The sequence below is a fragment of the Vitis vinifera genome, chromosome 14 (genome assembly GCF_030704535.1).
Source record: "Vitis vinifera cultivar Pinot Noir 40024 chromosome 14, ASM3070453v1".
In the NCBI taxonomy this organism is placed as follows: Eukaryota; Viridiplantae; Streptophyta; class Magnoliopsida; order Vitales; family Vitaceae; genus Vitis; species Vitis vinifera.
The window spans coordinates 29,042,034-29,060,384 of NC_081818.1; the positions used below are offsets into that span (position 1 = coordinate 29,042,034).

Below are 18,351 nucleotides of genomic sequence, written 5' to 3' on the forward strand. Positions count from 1 at the left end.
GTGTATAATGGTGTTTTGGTAAATATGTAAGGTTGCATAGGAGCTCATGAATGGTCTCTCTGCACTATGCTAATTGATTAATTGGAGCTCAATAGGGTTAATTAATCAATTAGGACTCCAGTAGACTAGTTTAAGTGATCCAAGACAATGATGAATTCAAGTCACTTAAACCCATAAAAAGCTTATATGAAACCTTTTAAGGGTTAGGGTTTCAAACCTTTTTCCATTCAATCTTCCATTCTCTAAAGAGAAAATGACCCTTAGCCACCAACTCTTCCAAGGATTCCATCTCTCTATGTTAGGATCCAAAAAGAAGCCATCGAGTGGAAGATTGTTGAGTATACGGAATTCGTTTCATTTTTAGCACTTCTTCACCAACTGGAATTGATTTAGGAACATCCAAATCTCAAGTATGACACATTTATTCTCTTTGAATATATATCTTGTTTATGGTTTTTATTACCATGGTATTTCGTTGCAATTAGATTTGAAGAGCCCTAAGACTAGCAACATGTACCCTAAGTGATCCAGGACTTGGAATAGAGCAATCTAGATATTCTAGTAGTTTCTACACAATTTTATCTTCTCGAATTGACTTCACAAGCCTTGTCATCCGAGTCTCATGCCCATGGCTTGTTCTTTTTGTTTTCCTTTGCTCTTAAATTTTTCACAAGTCTTACTTCTCACCTTACTCGCTTAACCCTTCCCTTTCTTCCTTGGTAGGAGGTGGGGGTTTCTCTTTACATTCTTTTTCCCTTTTTCACTATGAAGTTAAACTCAAAATAGGTGTTAGCACCAATGCTAGGGTCTTAGTATTAAATATTTAAACTAAGTTAAATGACTTAAGCCTTTGTATTGCACAATTCATACTACATACGTGTCATTTGAACATATATGTTGGTTCTAATTAGTAATTAAATAGAATTTAAAAAAATATTTTTTTTTTTAAATTTTAAAAATTAAAATTAAAAATCTTGACCCCATCAAAAACATTATTAGTTATAAAAAATAAAATGATAAGGGTCATGTTCATAGCTACTATTATGAACAATAATTTAAGGATGCATACAATAACTTCGAAACCACAATGATACATTAATAAGTAATAAAATTGTAATGCAATATTTTTATTAATCATCTGACATTATAGCATTCAGAAGAAAGATATAAAGCTCATGGGTCATTGATTCATATTTAGTTCTATGCATAATAAATCTCTTAATATATATTACTATTAATATTCAATTAAATTACATGATTCTTCAACTGGTTTAGTGAAATTGCGTAAAATGGTAACATAGGAAATGGTACATCAATAAGGAGATTGTAGGATAATTGTTGCATTGTTGGACAACATTGCGGCTTTGAATGGATGCATTTGAGTGCCAAAAATGTCACAAAAACTACATCTTTAGCAACCCTTGGATCTTCAGGCAATATGAGACGTGGATCCAATACATCTCTTAACATTATATCTTGGCTTGATGAGGATGACAATGAGGTGAGCAGATCGCTTGGATGTTTTCCTATCATTGTCTCTAGTGCCACCACCCCAAAACTATAAACATCGGATTTCTCAGTTACTTTCATGGTATAGGCAAGCTCTGTCAAATATAAAAATGAAAAACAAATCATTAGACATGATAAAATAATTCGTGAATGCTACAATGAAATAAAAGGATTAAAAATGGAAAAATTAGAAGTTATGGTAATGTTTCTCAATTAGAACCACTCAAGCATAGAATACATTAATAGAAAGAAAAGTTTAGATATGAAATTTGTATCACCATTAGCTAGCCCAATTCTAAAATTGAGATCATGAGAACTGTTTGTGAAAATTTTTCAAAGTCTAAACTAAAGAATTGGTCATCTTACCTGGTGCAATATAGCCATAAGTGCCTACACGAAGCGTTTGATTGGATGAATCGGGATCTAGTAGTCTAGCAGTGCCAAAATCCGATACAAAAGCTTCAAGTTCTGAATTCAAGAGGATATTATTGCTTGATACATCCCTGTGAATGATTGGTGGAGTACAGTCATGATGCATGTAGGATAAGGCATGGGCAATGCTTTTGATCACATTCACTCTTTTAGTCCAATCCAACTCCCTAGCTTCAACTTCATCTCTTAATGTTAAGCAAGCAAACAATAGAATCGCGGAATAATGGAAGAAAACAATCACACAAGAACAAACACAAGATTTACGTGGTTCGATCAAAGTGATCTACGTCCACGGGCAGAGAGCGAGCAATTCTATTTCACTATTGAAAGACGGCTCATGCACCTTCTTACTTACATATGTTTTCCCAAGCCACCTATTTATAGAGTTTACAAACCTTAACCCTAAAACCCATTTAAAACAATAAGACTCGGCCCATTTAGCCTTAGCCCATGTTTTACAAGGATAGCTTCAACATATTACAAAGGAAAAAAATCAATTCAACTCAACAATTCTCCACCTTGAATTGAGTTTTCTTTCTTCTTTCAATTCAGAATATAGAACTACTCATCTGCTACGCCCCGAAGGGCCTCAAGCTCAAACTTTGCAAACATTCACCAAGTCCAAGCTATGCTTGAACTTTTCAGTAGTAATTGGCTTAGTCAACATATCTGCAGGATTAACTTCCGTGGCAACCTTCTCAATGGAGAATAACTTTTCTTCGATCACATCACGAATAAAGTTCAACCTAACATCAATATGTTTTGTCCTCTCATGATAAACAGGATTCTTTGCCAAACACAAAGCACTTTGACTATCACAATAGATAACCGGCTTAGACAAATTCAAACCCAAGCTGCCAAGAAAACCATTTAACCACATACCTTCTTTCACCCCTTCTGTCAAGGACATGTATTCCGTTTCAGTTGTAGATAAAGCAACTGTTGGCTGCAAAGAAGCTCTCCAGCTAATAGCACACCCAAACATAGTGAAAATATAACAGGTCAATGATCTTCTCTTCATGAGATCTCCTCCATGATCAGAATCAGTAAACCCAACCAATCCACTAGATACATCACCATTCCCATACACCAAGCATACACTACTTGAACCCTTCAAATATCGCATAATCCACTTGACGGCTTCCCAGTGAGCTTTACCAGGATTACTCATGAATCTGCTTACAACACTAACAGCAAAAGCAAGATCTGGTCTAGTGCACACCATAGCATACATTAAACTACCAACCACACTAGAGTAAGGCACACTCTTCATGTACTCCACCTCCTCATCAGTGCTAGGCAATGTACTATGATCAAATTTAAAATGTTGAGCCAATGGAGTACTCACCGGTTTAGAGTGATCCATATGGAAAGCCTGCATTAACTTCTCAATGTATTTTTGCTGTGAGACATACAACAAGCCTGCATCTCTGTCTCTCCAAATCTCCATCCCCAAGATTTTCTTAGCTGCACCCAAATCTTTCATCTCAAACTCACTACTCAACAACTGTTTCAGTTTGTTAATTTCAACTCGATTCTTAGCTGCAATCAACATGTCATCCACATATAGCAACAGATAAATAAATGAGCCATCAGGCAATGTTTTAAAGTAAACACAACTATCATACTGATTTCGCATAAACTCATGAGAAACCATAAATGCATCAAACCTCTTGTACCATTGCCTAGGAGATTGCTTCAACCCATACAAGGACTTCTTCAAAAAACACACATGATCAGACTTTTCAGAATCAACAAATCCCTCAGGTTGTTTCATATAAATTTCCTCTTCTAGATTTCCATGCAGAAAAGCAGTTTTAACATCAAGTTGATCAAGCTCCAAGTTAAAAACGCTTACCATCGCTAAGAGGACTCGAATAGATTTATGCTTCACAACAGGTGAGAACACTTCATTGTAGTCAATCCCCTCCTTTTGTGAAAAACCCTTCGCCACAAGCCTTGATTTGTACTTAGGTGGTTCATCCTCTGAAATCCCATCCTTTATTTTGAAAAGCCATTTACAATCAACAGGTTTCACTCCTTCAGGCAAAGGCACAAGCTCCCAAGTTTGATTCTTTCTCAATGATGCCATCTCGTCATCCATGGAACTTAGCCACTTTTTCGAGTCTTTACTTTCCATCGCCTCCTTATACGACCTTGGTTCCTCCCTTCCTATCTCTTCAGCCACTGCTAAAGCAAAAGCAACAGGATTAGTGATGTTAGCACTAACACAATCCACATACCTCATAGGTCTCCGGATTTCCCTTCTTGGTCTAAGTGCTGCTATACTCTGTGAATCATTCTGGTCGATCACGGGTTGTTCTTCAGATGTGTCATCTACACCATTTTCCATTGGAGCATCGACCTCAAACTCCACCTTCTGGTTAGCACCCAGATCAGTTTTACTAGTACCTGCAAGATCACCAAACTGGCCAAACATAGCAGATTCATCAAAGGTCACATCTCTGCTAATAATAAATTTTGGGGTTCTATCTTCAATACACCACAGACGATAACCTTTCACCCCAGTCGCATACCCTAGAAATATGCATTTCATTGCCCTAGGCTCCAGCTTGCCATCACTAACATGAGCATATGCAGGACAACCAAATATTTTCAAGCCAGAATAATTAGAGGGTTTACCGGACCATACCTCTTGAGGAGTCTTAAAATCAATTGCAGTCGATGGCGATCTATTTACCAGATAAGCAGCAGTGTTAACTGCTTCAGCCCAGAACTTTTTCGACAACCCAGCGTCTATCCTCATGCATCTAGCACGCTGTACAAGTGTTTGGTTCATCCGTTCTGCAACTCCATTTTGCTGTGGCGTATGTCGTACAGTGCGGTGCCTCACTATACCTTCTTTTCTGCAGAACTCGTCGAAATCCTTGTTACAGAATTCCAACCCATTATCTGTTCTGAGTGTCTTGACTACTTTTCCAGTCCGTTTCTCCACCATAGTCTTCCACTCCTTGAACTTCCCAAACACTTCATCCTTTGCTTTCACAAAGTACACCCACACCTTTCTAGAGAAGTCATCAATAAAAGTAACATAGTACTTGCATCCACTATGAGACTCCACCGGAGAAGGACCCCATAAATCAGAGTGAATATACTCAAGAACTCCATTAGTAGTGTGACTACCCATACTGAACTTCACCCTACGTTGTTTACCCATAACACAAGTTTCACAGAATTTCAGCTTCCCGGTCTCAGCACCACTTAATAGCCCTTGCTTACTCAAGATAGAGAGCCCTTTCTCACTCATGTGTCCCAATCTTCGATGCCACAACTCAGTACAATTATCTTTCTTCTCTACAGAATCAATAGCCATGGAGCTTGACACAGCCGCCGTTCCCAACACTGAACTTCCCATCAATGTGTAAATCCCATGCTGTAATCTGCCTTTCATCACCACAAGAGCTCCTTTTGACACCCTAAGAACTCCACCACTCCCAGAGAATGTGTACCCATTTTTATCCAGTGTACCCACGGAGATCAAATTCTTTCGCAGTCCAGGAACATACCAAGCATTCAATGTCCTAACCAACCCGTCATACATTTTAATCTGCACAGAACCACTGCCTTTGACACCCAGCTCCCCATCATCTCCCAACTTTACACTTCCGTTCCACTCTTTAAAAGTAGTGAACAGATCTCGTGAATAAGCCATGTGATACGAAGCACCAGTATCCAAGATCCATGATTCTGCAGAGCTAGATGTACTAACAGTTAAAACATCTCCTCCTTCTCCCTCGTCAGAACTATCCTGTTTTTCAGAATCTTTCTGAGCTACTACAACCTGCGCATTTCCATTCGACCCCTGACCAATTCCCTTCTGCCTTTGTGGACAGTTCTTTCTAAAGTGCCCTTTCTCTTTACAGTGAAAGCATCTCATTGCAGCCTTCGATTTAGGACGCGACTTACTACGTCCTCCACCATTTCGTTCCATGCTCCTGCCCCTACTCACAGTTAACCCAGTCTCCACACTGCCTTCCCCAGAACCAGAAACTAATTTCTGCAATTCTTTAGACTGTAGAGCATCCTTAACATCATTTATCGAGATACTATCCCTACCATACATCATAGTATCTACAAAATTTTCATAAGAGCTAGGCAAAGAACATAACAAAATCATGGCTTGATCCTCTTCCTCAACTTTAACACCAACTCCATTCAAGTCTAAAATAATTCTGTTAAAGTTGTCAAGGTGATCTCTTACCTGCATACCTTCTGACATCTTCAAAGTATGCAATCGCCTTTTCTGATAAAGCCTGTTGGTCAGTGACTTTTTCTGGTATTTGCTTTCAAGCTTCCTCCACAAGCCAACTGCAGTAGTTTCATCAGCTACTTCCCTCAGAACTTCATCTGCTAGACTCAATAGAATCGCACTATGTGCCCTAGACACAACTTCCTCCTTCTCTGCTGCTGTCAATCCTACAGGTAATTTTTCTTCCCCTTCTATTGCTTGTGCACACTTCTGCTGAACCAGAAGCGCCTTCATCTTCAGCTTCCACAAGGTGAAATCATTCGACCCATTGAACTTCTCAACTTCGAATTTCTGTGAAGACATCTTCCTTCTGCAGATCTGAACCCAGGTGTTTGTGGGCTCTGATACCACTTGTTAAGCAAGCAAACAATAGAATCGCGGAATAATGGAAGAAAACAATCACACAAGAACAAACACAAGATTTACGTGGTTCGATCAAAGTGATCTACGTCCACGGGCAGAGAGCGAGCAATTCTATTTCACTATTGAAAGACGGCTCATGCACCTTCTTACTTACATATGTTTTCCCAAGCCACCTATTTATAGAGTTTACAAACCCTAACCCTAAAACCCATTTAAAACAATAAGACTCGGCCCATTTAGCCTTAGCCCATGTTTTACAAGGATAGCTTCAACATATTACAAAGGAAAAAAATCAATTCAACTCAACACTTAACATACAATACAAGCTTCCTCTTTCCAAATAATTGCAAATTAAAAACATGCAGCTCTGGTGTAGGCAATAACCATGAAGTTTCACAATGTTCTTATGCCTTAATTTTGTCAACATATGTACCTCATTTTGAAAGTTTTTCATGCATGCTGGCTCCTCACTTTCCACCCGGTGAAGTTTCTTCACGGCAACTACTTTTCCACTAGGCAACTGTACCTTGTATACACTGCCATGGCCTCCAGTACCTATGCAATATTTGATATCAAAATCTTCTGTTGCTTCAATGATGTCTTCATAAGCAATCCTACCATCATAGCCCCATATTGAGAACAAATCACCATTTTTTGTAGTTGTTGCTGCCTCTGATTGAATTTTTCTTTTCTTCAGACCAAGGAAAAGAATTGAGGGATGAAATCTTCTTTTCTTCCTCCAAAGGGAAAGAAACCCAAGGATTAAGGCTACAAGAAACAAGGTGATGAAGAAAGAGATGCCAAAGGTGACAATTGTGATTTTTCGTCCTATCTTGTGGTGGGACTGGTCTTGCGATTCCAAAGGTGTATGACCCTTCAAACCATTGTGTGACAAATCAATTGATTTCCACTTGTGGCCATGGCCTAGAAAGGAAGGAATGGAGCCTGATAATCTATTATAAGAGAGATCCAAAGTTTCTAACTTCTTCAAATTTTGGAGCTGGTGAGGTATCTTTCCCCTAAGTAAGTTATAACCCAGGCTCAACTCGACCAGGTCCTTGAGGTTTCCAATTTCTGGAGGGATGAAACCATTGATTTGATTCCGAACAAGGTTGAGAGAAGTCAATTTAATGAGATAGCCCAAAGATGAGGGAATGACACCAGAGAGTGCATTATAAGAGAGATCAAGATAGGTAAGTTTTGTAAGAGCGCCTAATTGGTACGGGATATTGCCGTGGAGTTGATTATAAGAGAGATCAAGGTAGATGAGGTTAGCAAGATTACCTATTTGATCAGGGATGCTACCAGTGAGACCACAAATGCTAAGGTCGAGATGAATGAGGCTAGGAAATGAAGAAAACTTCCATTTGCTGAAGCCACTCGGCACTGCAGTGTGGCACGACATCAAGTTCATTATCTTAATGACATGCCCTGCCTCATTGCAAGTTACGCCAGACCAGTGGCAATGATTAGAAATATTGCTCTCCCAGGACCAGCAACCGGAGCTGCGGAGAGCCTCAGCCTCAGCCTGCGACTGAGGAGAAGAATAAATTGGTGCAGCATGTGAAGAGCCCATGCAAACGATCACCACCCATGCTACTACTGCTCCCACCACCACCCTAGATATCGAACTCTCCATTTTTTTCATTTGATTAATGTTTCAGTTCATAGCTCCCAGTACTTTTATACTATAACATCGGTGCGGAAGAGTCTTCTCCCAAGCACTGCAAGTCATTCAACTCTTTTTCAGGCATTCAGCCTCCTTGGACTGTTGACCTAGCCAAGGATTTGAGTTATGTCTCTCCTCGATTGTCTGGAAGTTTCCCCTATCTTTAATTTCTAAACCGTTTTACACTCAGAATTCTCTAGTGATCAGTCCAAGACTCTTCCCGGAAGCATAGCAAGTCAAGCTTTTGATTAGGTCAGTTAGATATTATGAATTTTAGGTTTGCTTTTCCTTTTTCTTTCTTCTTTTTTTCTTTTTTTTTTTACCTTTTTGATATTTTCCTCTTAAGAATAAATAAAAAATAAAAATAAATAAATACAAGAACTCTCGATCCTTTCAATAACTTGAATTTCACAAGGAGGGTGAAAATTTGAAAATATATATATATTTATATTTTAAAACACTTGAGAAAAGTTTTAGAATTGTACATGTTTTGAGAATTTTTTTTTTATTTTTCAAGTAGATCAAGGAAATGGCCAAGCCTTCTTTTTTTGAGGTTTTCACCTGCACAAGAATAGTTCTGAAAAAATTGAAGGTAGGTTTGAGCACTGAAATTTTCATCAAATGACTAAGAATAAGGCCAAATAAAAGGGTGATTGAGATTTCAACTACTTATGGTCCAAGAAAAAGAGAAGGAAAAACGAGGTTTGAAGGAAGCATTTTCCATGATAGAGAAAAACAATGCAAACCGTTGAAAACAACCATCATATCATAGAATTGAAGCAAAATCTCGACTAAACATCTCTAACTAATCCGTATTATGGTCTCCATCTAGAATTATGCTTACAACCCAAAACCACAAAAGGTAGAACAAAATTGTCCCAACCATAAGAACAAAGAAACAATCAGTTCAAAAGGCAATAGTAGGCAAATTGTACCCTAGTTCTAGGATGAGATTAAGTGGCAAAGTGTCGCCCCTTCCATGTTTTAATAGGGAATTGGAGGCTAGTGGAGCATATCATCAACACATGTTGAATCTTTATTGTGTCTTGGAATGTCCAGCATATAGTTTATCTATTATTTAACTTATGTTCAAGAATGCTATGCTTTTTAACTTTTGGTATATACAGTGGAATCATATATTAAGGAGAGTTAGATTGGTGGGATACAATCATGATGCATGTAGGATAAGGCATGGGCAATTTTTTTTAACAATATTCACCCTCTTAGTCCAATCCAATTCCACGGCCTCAACCTCATTGCTCAGCATACAATACAAGCTTCCCCTTTCGACGTACAAATAAATGAGAAACATGCATCTATTATGCAGACGATAATTTCACAATGTTCGTATTTCTTCTACCATCCATACCTCATTCTTAAAACTTCTCAAGTATGCCAGCTCCTCTGTTTTTTATTGATGAAGTTTCTTCACAGCAACCACTTTTCCACTGGGCAATTATGCTCTATAAACACTGCCATAGGCAGGCAACACCTATGCAATATCTGATATCAAAATCCTCAGTTGCCAAGATGATTGTTTGAACTTGTCTTTTGTTCCACCAAAGGAAAGCAAACCCCAGTATCAAGGTTACAGAAAACAAGGTGAGGGGCAAAGAGATGATAATGGGGAGTGCGATTGTGTCTCCTCCATTGCACGGGGAAGGTGTATAACTCTCCAAATGATCATTGTGGGATAAAATAATTGCTGCTGCCCGCTTGCAATTGTGGGTGAGAAAGGAGGGGAAGGTGCCTGATGGTCTATTATCAGAGAGAGAAGTAATTTAATCTCTTCAAATTCTTAAGCTAGGAAGGCATCTGTCCAATGATTCAGTTAGTATGGAGGTCCAAAAAGACAAGATTCTTAATACTTCCGATTTCTCGAGGGATGGATCCATTGAGTTGGTTGGAAGCAAGGTTGAGTGAAGTTAAATTGGTAAGATGGCCTAATGATGAAGGGATGGCACAGTGAGGCTATTCCTAGAAAGATCAAGAAAGGTGAGGTTAGAAAGAGTACCTATCTCGTCTGGGATGCTACCATGGAGTCCAACACCGGCAGTGTGAGATGAATGAGGCTGGGAAACGAAGAAAACTTTAATTTGGTAAGCTGGCTTACGCCCATGAGTACATAGTAATCTGGCTGCCTTAACCGATTGGCATGTCCCAACTTGTTGCAAGTTATGGCGTACTATTTGCAGTTATCAAAATCACCGCCCTGCCACATCCGCCTAACGAAGTTGCTGAGAGCCTCGGCCTCGGCCTGAGAGAGAGTAAAGCAATGAACCATATTCACCATCAACACCACCACAAGACGACATATCAAGCACTCCATTTTTCCCATTTTATTATTGTCCAAGAGAAACTTCATACCTTTTTTTTTTTCTATGAATAAATAGCAGTATATTAATAAAAAGAAAAAAGACACATCAAGAAAGCACCCAAAATATACGGGTGGAGAGACTTCATACCTCCCGAAACTCAACTCTTACAAGACTCCTTCCTGAAAGCGCAGCAAGGCTAGCTCTTTGACCAGGCGCCAGTCCAAGTCCATGTCTCACGTCAGGCGTTTGGGGCATCGTCTCAGCTAGTCAGCTTTCAATTTTGTCCACCTCAGCCGACTGGAAATATGAAGCAGCAATATATATTAAATAGCCCAACAACAAACTAAAATGGATATTTTTGTTGAATATTTGTCTTCTGTTTTCTTTTATAATGGAATCCAATTCCGACACAGGATTTCTGTGAAAATTTAAACCATAACATGTAGAAATTGCTAATTTATGTGAGCACTGAAATTTGCATGAGGTGGCCAAGAATAAGGCCAAATGAAAGGGTAACTGATATTTCATAAAAACCAGCTACCACCTGTAGTCCAGGAAAAAGAGAAGGAAAAGGAAATGAAGAACAGGGGAAGCATTTTCCATGACAAAAAATTTGAAAAAAGAATGTAACTGCTGAAAACAGCCATCTTAGAATTAAAACAAAATTCCGAGTCAGGCCTCTCTAGCTAAACCGGTATCAAGGTCTCAATCTGGGAAAGAAACGATATCCAAAGTTGGTTTGTGACACCATTTATAATTATTTTTACAACCCAAAACCACCGACAGGCAGAACAAAATTGTCCCAACCATAAGAACAAAGAAACAGTCAGTTCAAAGGGCAACAATAGGCAAACTGTATCGCTCTTTGCATGCCTACTTCCCACATGATGGAAGCCCCTGCTCATGGCTTGAGCGCCAAAGCAAGTCCAACCTTAGCAGTCTTGTCAACGGCCTTGGTATCCACCTCTCCAGAGATGGTGAAGAGTGACCTTGGACGCCATTCATGCTGGATAAGGGCGCTTGCCTTGCCAAAGTTGTTCACCCGTGCCTTCACTGTAGTCAATGGATCCAACTTATGCTGGGCCCCAAGAGTTAATGTATTTTGATTGGTCGAGAAGCTATGGGTCACCTCTGCGCCTACAGCTGTGTTTGTCAGCAGATTCACTGAATGAAAGTAGGATGCATTCACTGCATCACCTTTGTCATTCCTGTATCACCAATAAATTACAGCGTTTCATTGGCCAAGTAAAGAGATACACATGAATAGGGCAATAGATTTCCATCACATGTTCAATCCACTCAACAGGCATACAAAAATCTGCACTGAGCTAAGCTAAGCCAGTCAAAATTAAACCAACTACCCAGTTGAAATAAAGTTGGAACAATTAATAGAAACTCCATCCATTGCTGTAAACTTGCAAATCATATCATGTATCACTTTCCTATTTTGGCATATCATATACAGTAAGTTCTTTAAGTGATGATAGATGAATAGAAAAAATATGCATACACAAAACATATATATGTTGGAAGCATGAATTGTAGAGTAACCTACAATCAATTCCATGAAAGTTAATAGATTTTAAATAGTTAAAACTATGTCACACCATATGAAAACATTGAAAAAAGTTTTGAAAAGTTCAGTTTATCAAAATATGGGTTTAATGCATGCATTTATCATAAAGTTCACAAAAATAAATGTCTTAAATTTTTAGCTATAATTTTAGTTCTAAATTATGACCAGGCATATATGTTCTTCACATGCATCATGCATGTCTTTATGTGTGATCTAAAGTTCCGACTTTCCATACTTATCATCACTCCTTTCCTACCATAAGGGGGAGAGCTCATGGTAAATACAAAAAAAATTATTCACTAATCGTCATCATTTTCAATATCTAACACTCAAATTCAAATGACAATTTCCCAATATTTATTGCAATAACTAATTTACTTAACTTTCAAACATGTCATGCTTCCTTTCACAACCACCTTATAGTTTTTTCATCAAGGACTATTTTAGCACTTTCTCTCATTTATGATCAATTTTTGAGCTTAAAGTATATTTTAAACAATTAATATAATATTTCTTTTTAAGGAAAATAAATTCGAATCTAATTTTTCTAATAAAATATGAAGAATAGTTAAAAGCATACTTGTCATTGTGTTGTGTATCATATCTGTAGCTTGAGATCCAGTTAAATATAAATACAAACTGGTGATAAGTATCAATTTTCATATAAAATCTATCTCATCATTGTATCATCTCGTGTGCAGTAAATTTCAAACAAGTATGACAGTAATGATGAAGCACATTTTTTCAAATCCAAAGACACATGGGAAAAATGGAAGGTCACTCTTGCCCTCCATCCCAGGGAAAAAGCTTTAACATTCCTATCTACCAAAAATGAGGGTAACATTTGAAATAAAGGAAACAGAAATGCAAAAGCTACTTTATATGAAGCATTTACTCACACGGTCAATGAAGCAATTAGGTCCGCATTGCAAAAGCTTACACCAGCATTGCATTTGGTGAAATTCCCGCTTTTGGTGTCAAAGGAAAGATCCGTCCCGAGTGCAACAACATTAGTCCCAATGGTACCTGAGAAGTTAACAATGGGATTCGCTGTCAACCCAATGCTTGTGCTTATCCCAGCATAGTCATGCAAGTACTGGAGTTCCACCTGTGATAAATTCACCAAAAAATTAGAAATCATACAATGGTCCATAATGTTAGCATCTAATCTTAATAAGATGGGGTGAGCAACAGAAGCAATTGCATCCATACTCCCCTGACATTAATAAAACAACTTCTTAAGATAGGAACCAAACATCAATTGCTTACCTTGCCAGACCTTTGGTCAGGAACTTTAAAGTTAAAGATAGACTTCAGGCCAGGAGCAGGTTCATCCACGGTAACGGTCACAAAAAGCTGAGAATCATCAAACATAACTTAATGAATAAAACAATTGTAATTTAATTTTAAGAATAAAAATAAAATCAAATAAGAAACAATTCAACCATACCACTGTCAAACAGAAGGTTGCTTAAGAAAACAATTCACATTCCCATCTATGTAAACAAAAACAAGCATGATCTACTAATACAGGCGCTAAATGAGATGCCTATCAATACAGACTCTGTGCAGAAATGCTACAGAATCTTGACAACAAATGATGGATAGTGTTCAATGTAGGCATATCTAACATTTGAAGGTTCACACTTCTATTACAACTGCATGCAGTGAAAGAGGGTAAGGGGGTGGAGGGACAGTGCAGCATAATAGTTGGACCATTTCTCAAGTAAGTTGCAAGACACATAAGAACCTTTCAGTCAGCTTGGTGACCATAGCTGTTGATGATCTAGTGAGACTGTGTCATTATGGGGACTAGCTTATGAGCATGGGAGAAAGACATCCAGCACCACCTACCATATGGCATTTCCATAACAAGTATACCCTCCAAAGGAAAGTTTCAAATGATACTCTGCAACTCAGTTAGAATAGATGTGTTGAAGTAAGTACCCATGTTATGAATCGCTATGATACATAGACAGTTCCTTTTAATAAAACAGTTTAATTATGCTTCCCGATATCTTTAGGTATGAAAATTAAATAAATACAACAGTTAGCTACACATGCATGCCTTCGATAAGCACATAAATACATGTAAAATAAAGTTTGATGGATGCACAGGCTCAAAGTGGTTAAGGTACCATACCAAACACAAACCTTTTTTTTTTTTAATAGGTATACCAAACACAAGCCTTAGAGGCCACATTGGTTGGCTAGATATAGCATGAGATATGATAAGAGATGGAATAACATATCTTATCTCATGTTTGGTTAACAATGGGATTATTTTATTTTATTTTTTTTGTATAGACAACAAGAACATGCAATAATAAGCGCCAAAAAAGGAGGGGGCACGCCCTACGTATACAAGTTGTATACACAGAAACAAGCCAAACACACCTCAAACAAAGAAAGACCACACAAACAAAACAAAGCAAAGTTAACCACAAAAAATAGTATCTAGGAAAATGAACATAAAGGGGAAATCCAACTCCAAAGAATCCCTAGTCCACTCAAAAAGAGTCCGAAAGAAGAGATCCTTTAAACCCTGATCACAGAGTTCTTCATCTTTGAAGGTTCTTCGATTACACTCTTTTCAAACACACCAAAATAAGCAAATGGGAGCCAAGCGCCAAACTGTTTTATTCTTCTTTTAAAACCCCTTAACTTTTCATTGAAAGAGGAGATTTCTTGCTGAAACTAGAAATACCCAAGTCACTCCAAAGAGGGTTAATAAAAATATCCAAAGCTCTCTTCATTAAAGTGTCTACAATTGGGATCTTCTCCCAAACAGCTTCCCAAGCAAAAAAGCAAGTTCTGAGAGGAGCACGGGATCCCCAAACCTCCTTCCCCAGAAAAACAAAATTATTTGCCCCACTTAGAGAACAATAATAAGACTTGACACTGAAAAATCCTTTCCCATCTTCTTTCTAACATAAAGTGTCCTCACCTTCTTGCACTTTTAACAATGGGATAATATAGTTATCCTATCACTTATTTTATCTCATTTCAATCAAGTATGAAATAGGACAAATGATATGATATGTTGGATTGAACATGAGATTAAATAAGTGATAAGATTTATCATCCAACCTCTTTTTTAAATCTCCTCTACACAGAACATGATAATCTTATGAACACATCCCATGAAACATAAATTTACTCCACATTCATTTTCTTCATTTTTTTTTTCAATTTTTTATATTACTCATTTTATAAAACATAAAATTTTGATTAAAAAACTAAAACTGCAATTCAAAAAAAAAAGGAATTAAAAAAATATATGTATAAAATACTATGTAAATTAATACTCATATATGTAGCCAAAATGCAACTGAAAATAAACTAGTTTACACTTCCAAAGGTGATTCAAATAGATACATGTACAGAGTTTGACTTAAATATCATAAAGATATCAAACAATAGCATGTAAAGGTTGGGCCATGAGTGATGGACTAAAATAGTTTTAACTTCTAAGCAACCTTTCCAGCAGATGCTGCATGCCAAAAAAGAACCCAGTTCCACTATTTACCAATGAGTGGCATCCTACAATTGAGCCTTGGGTGGAAAACTTTTTTCATTCATAACAAAGTGTAGACCAACACGTTAATGTTCATGATTATAACTGACTCAAAGGCTTGTGTCACTCAGAGTACAAATACATGTAAGTTAGAACTAGAGACCCATGACAGAACTTTGGTCATCAATATCATGTCCTATTCCACCGAACAAGAGGCATAAACAAAGTATGAAAGAATGAAAAGCAAATGAAAAATACAACAGTTGAGTTCAAAGGCACATGGAACTCACATTGGAGCTAGTGTCAATTTTGACATCAGTTGTGATGTTCTTGTTCTTCAGTTGGGTGTTAACATCAGCAACAAATATATCACCTTTCTTCGTTCCTGACGACGTGATAGCCTGCAACAGGAAGTATTAATACAAAAAACGATTATATCCTGACATGAACGCTTAACAAAAGGAAGTGATACACTGTTCATAAAAAAGATAGAGAATGAAGTAAATGTGAGATGGAACTCTAATAAGTATTCACATTAATTCCATAAACTGCAAAAAATTAGAAGACATGAATGCAGTTAAAGAGTTTAGCATGCTTTTGGATGTATCATGCCATCCAACTGAGACCCTATAAGATGGAGTCTCCCCTTTGCAGGCATGCCCAGGACAAGTCAAGTCATATAAACCTATCAACAAACTGAATTAGAACAACACAATTTGACAGGTGAAAAAATATGCAGAAACCTCATGGAAAATCACCTTAGTGAAAATAGAAACCATAGAAATATATTATGAACAATGTAAATTATATTTTTATTGAGGACTCATTAATCACCTCAATCGCTTTAGTAACACTTGAATGCCTAACAGGAGCTCATTAAAACAACAGCTTAATCAACCAAAAGTAACAAGAATTCAACAAAATGCCCGTAAAATCACATCAATGATAAAAAGGTTTTTTTTTTATTTAAAGGAAAAAAATAAATCTACAGAAATTTGATAGGGACCAGATATTTATAACAATAATAACAATAACAATATTAATAACCATATTAATAATAATGACTAATAAATAAATTTCCGAAAATGATATTCGATAATACATTGATTCAAGACCACACAGCTCGAACTCTTAAATCCCTAGCTTAAACAGGCTCAAATAAACCGAATAGGAACCGAGAAACTCACAACTCCGGTAGGAGAGCAGCTCGTGATCGTCAATTTGTGGTCACTCTGGTAGTCCTTGTACAAAAGATCTGAAACCAAAAAAAAAACAAACAAACAAACAAAAAAATCCAAATAAAAAAATCACCAATCTCCAGATTCCACAACAGGAAATCACCACACTCAACACACAACAGAAACATCCAGATAGAGAAATGAAGAAAGACCTCTAGCCTTCTTTCCGATCTCAGTGTACAGACCCGGACCCTTGCCCATCGCTTCCTACAAAAACGGAGTCGCCGGAGAAGCTCGAACCAGAGGGAAATGGAGGAACCGGAGACGATCAAATCGAAGAAGAACGAAGGCGAGAGACCTCAGATGCGAAAGGGTTTCAAAGCAATAAATAATGGAAATGATGCCCTCTTTTTTTTTCCCTGGGAATCCGTTTCTTGGAGAATCTGCACCGTTGGATCTTTCGTTGTCTAATTTATGATCCGTCGATTCGAGATTTCAGGTCTTTTCTTTGTTTTAAAATTTTTTTAGCGGTGAGGATTGGGGGTTGAGAAAAACTTGGAGAAAAATAACGGAGAGAAGTGATATTGACAATGATGGAATTGTTGGTTGCAAGGTAACCCGGAGGAAGTCATTACTCATTATCGCTCCTTGGAAGCAGTAAAAGCGGTTCTTATCATATTCCAAGATAAAAGGATTCTGCAGTTTCATTTTGCTCCATTCACTTGACTGGACCGAGTCGGTTTGGATTAGTTTTGGGCTAAACCCAATAGCCAGCCCAACTTATCAGACCCAAAACCCTCTATTTCTTTAAAATATTTTATTTTAATCATTTAAAAGAAACAAGATTAAAAATAATAAAATAAAAAAATAAAAAATAATTTATTCAATTTTTATAATGTAAAAATCAAAAGTAGAATAGCATGCTTGAACTTCTTTTCAAAACCCCACTTTTTCTCTTTTCCATTAGTGATGTCAAATCATATATTCCCTGCCCTTGGACCTCTCAAATGCTTATTAAATTATTTCAAAGTCTATACCTTATACCATATTGTAAATGTAAAAATTCTTCAATTCTTGTAAACCATTGTAACGATCAATATATAAATTTGATGATTTAAAATTAATTTTATCAAATAATTTTTAAATTAAAATATAAATAATAATTTTTAAGTTAACAACTTAAATATAATTTAATTTAGAAGTTAACTTAACTTATTAAATAATAAATAATAAGTATTAAATTTTTATAAACATCCTTAAAATAGGTAATATTTCATAACTTTGTCCTATTATAATACCGGGACATACAATATATATACATGAGATAAAATAATTATATATTTATATTTTATTGGTTTGTATTATTATACTTTAATCTTATTTATTTATATCTTATTTAATAAATTAAATTTTATGATACATGTTCAAAAGTAGAAATGGGAAGTTGAATGGAATTAGTGTTCAAGTATTTGTTTCTTTGATATCGGGATTTTGAAAAAAAATATTATAATTTAAAATA

The 18,351-nt window shown here is 36.9% G+C and overlaps 3 protein-coding genes across 3 annotated transcripts; all 3 read right to left on the bottom strand.

Moving 5' to 3' along the window:
* Positions 1–1,117: 1,117 nt before the first annotated feature.
* On the bottom strand, positions 1,118–2,138 carry LOC104881690 (MDIS1-interacting receptor like kinase 2). Its single transcript, XM_010662723.2, has 2 exons — positions 1,876–2,138; positions 1,118–1,604 (listed from the first exon to the last, which is right to left on the bottom strand). The coding sequence occupies exons 1-2, from the start codon at positions 2,045–2,047 to the stop codon at positions 1,246–1,248; spliced, it is 531 nt and encodes a 176-aa protein (XP_010661025.2). The 5' UTR covers positions 2,048–2,138; the 3' UTR covers positions 1,118–1,245.
* Positions 2,139–6,554: 4,416 nt separating this feature from the next.
* LOC100262962 (probable leucine-rich repeat receptor-like protein kinase At1g35710) lies at positions 6,555–11,162 on the bottom strand. Its single transcript, XM_019225147.2, has 2 exons — positions 10,709–11,162; positions 6,555–10,500 (listed from the first exon to the last, which is right to left on the bottom strand). Exon 2 carries the CDS (start codon positions 8,220–8,222, stop codon positions 6,867–6,869), a length of 1,356 nt encoding a protein of 451 aa, XP_019080692.1. The 5' UTR covers positions 8,223–10,500; positions 10,709–11,162; the 3' UTR covers positions 6,555–6,866.
* Positions 11,163–11,173: 11 nt separating this feature from the next.
* On the bottom strand, positions 11,174–17,468 carry LOC100264665 (mitochondrial outer membrane protein porin of 34 kDa). Its single transcript, XM_002282435.4, has 6 exons — positions 17,045–17,468; positions 16,842–16,909; positions 15,945–16,055; positions 13,407–13,493; positions 13,037–13,245; positions 11,174–11,769 (listed from the first exon to the last, which is right to left on the bottom strand). The coding sequence occupies exons 1-6, from the start codon at positions 17,091–17,093 to the stop codon at positions 11,463–11,465; spliced, it is 831 nt and encodes a 276-aa protein (XP_002282471.1). The 5' UTR covers positions 17,094–17,468; the 3' UTR covers positions 11,174–11,462.
* Between the last annotated feature and the right edge of the window lie 883 nt (positions 17,469–18,351).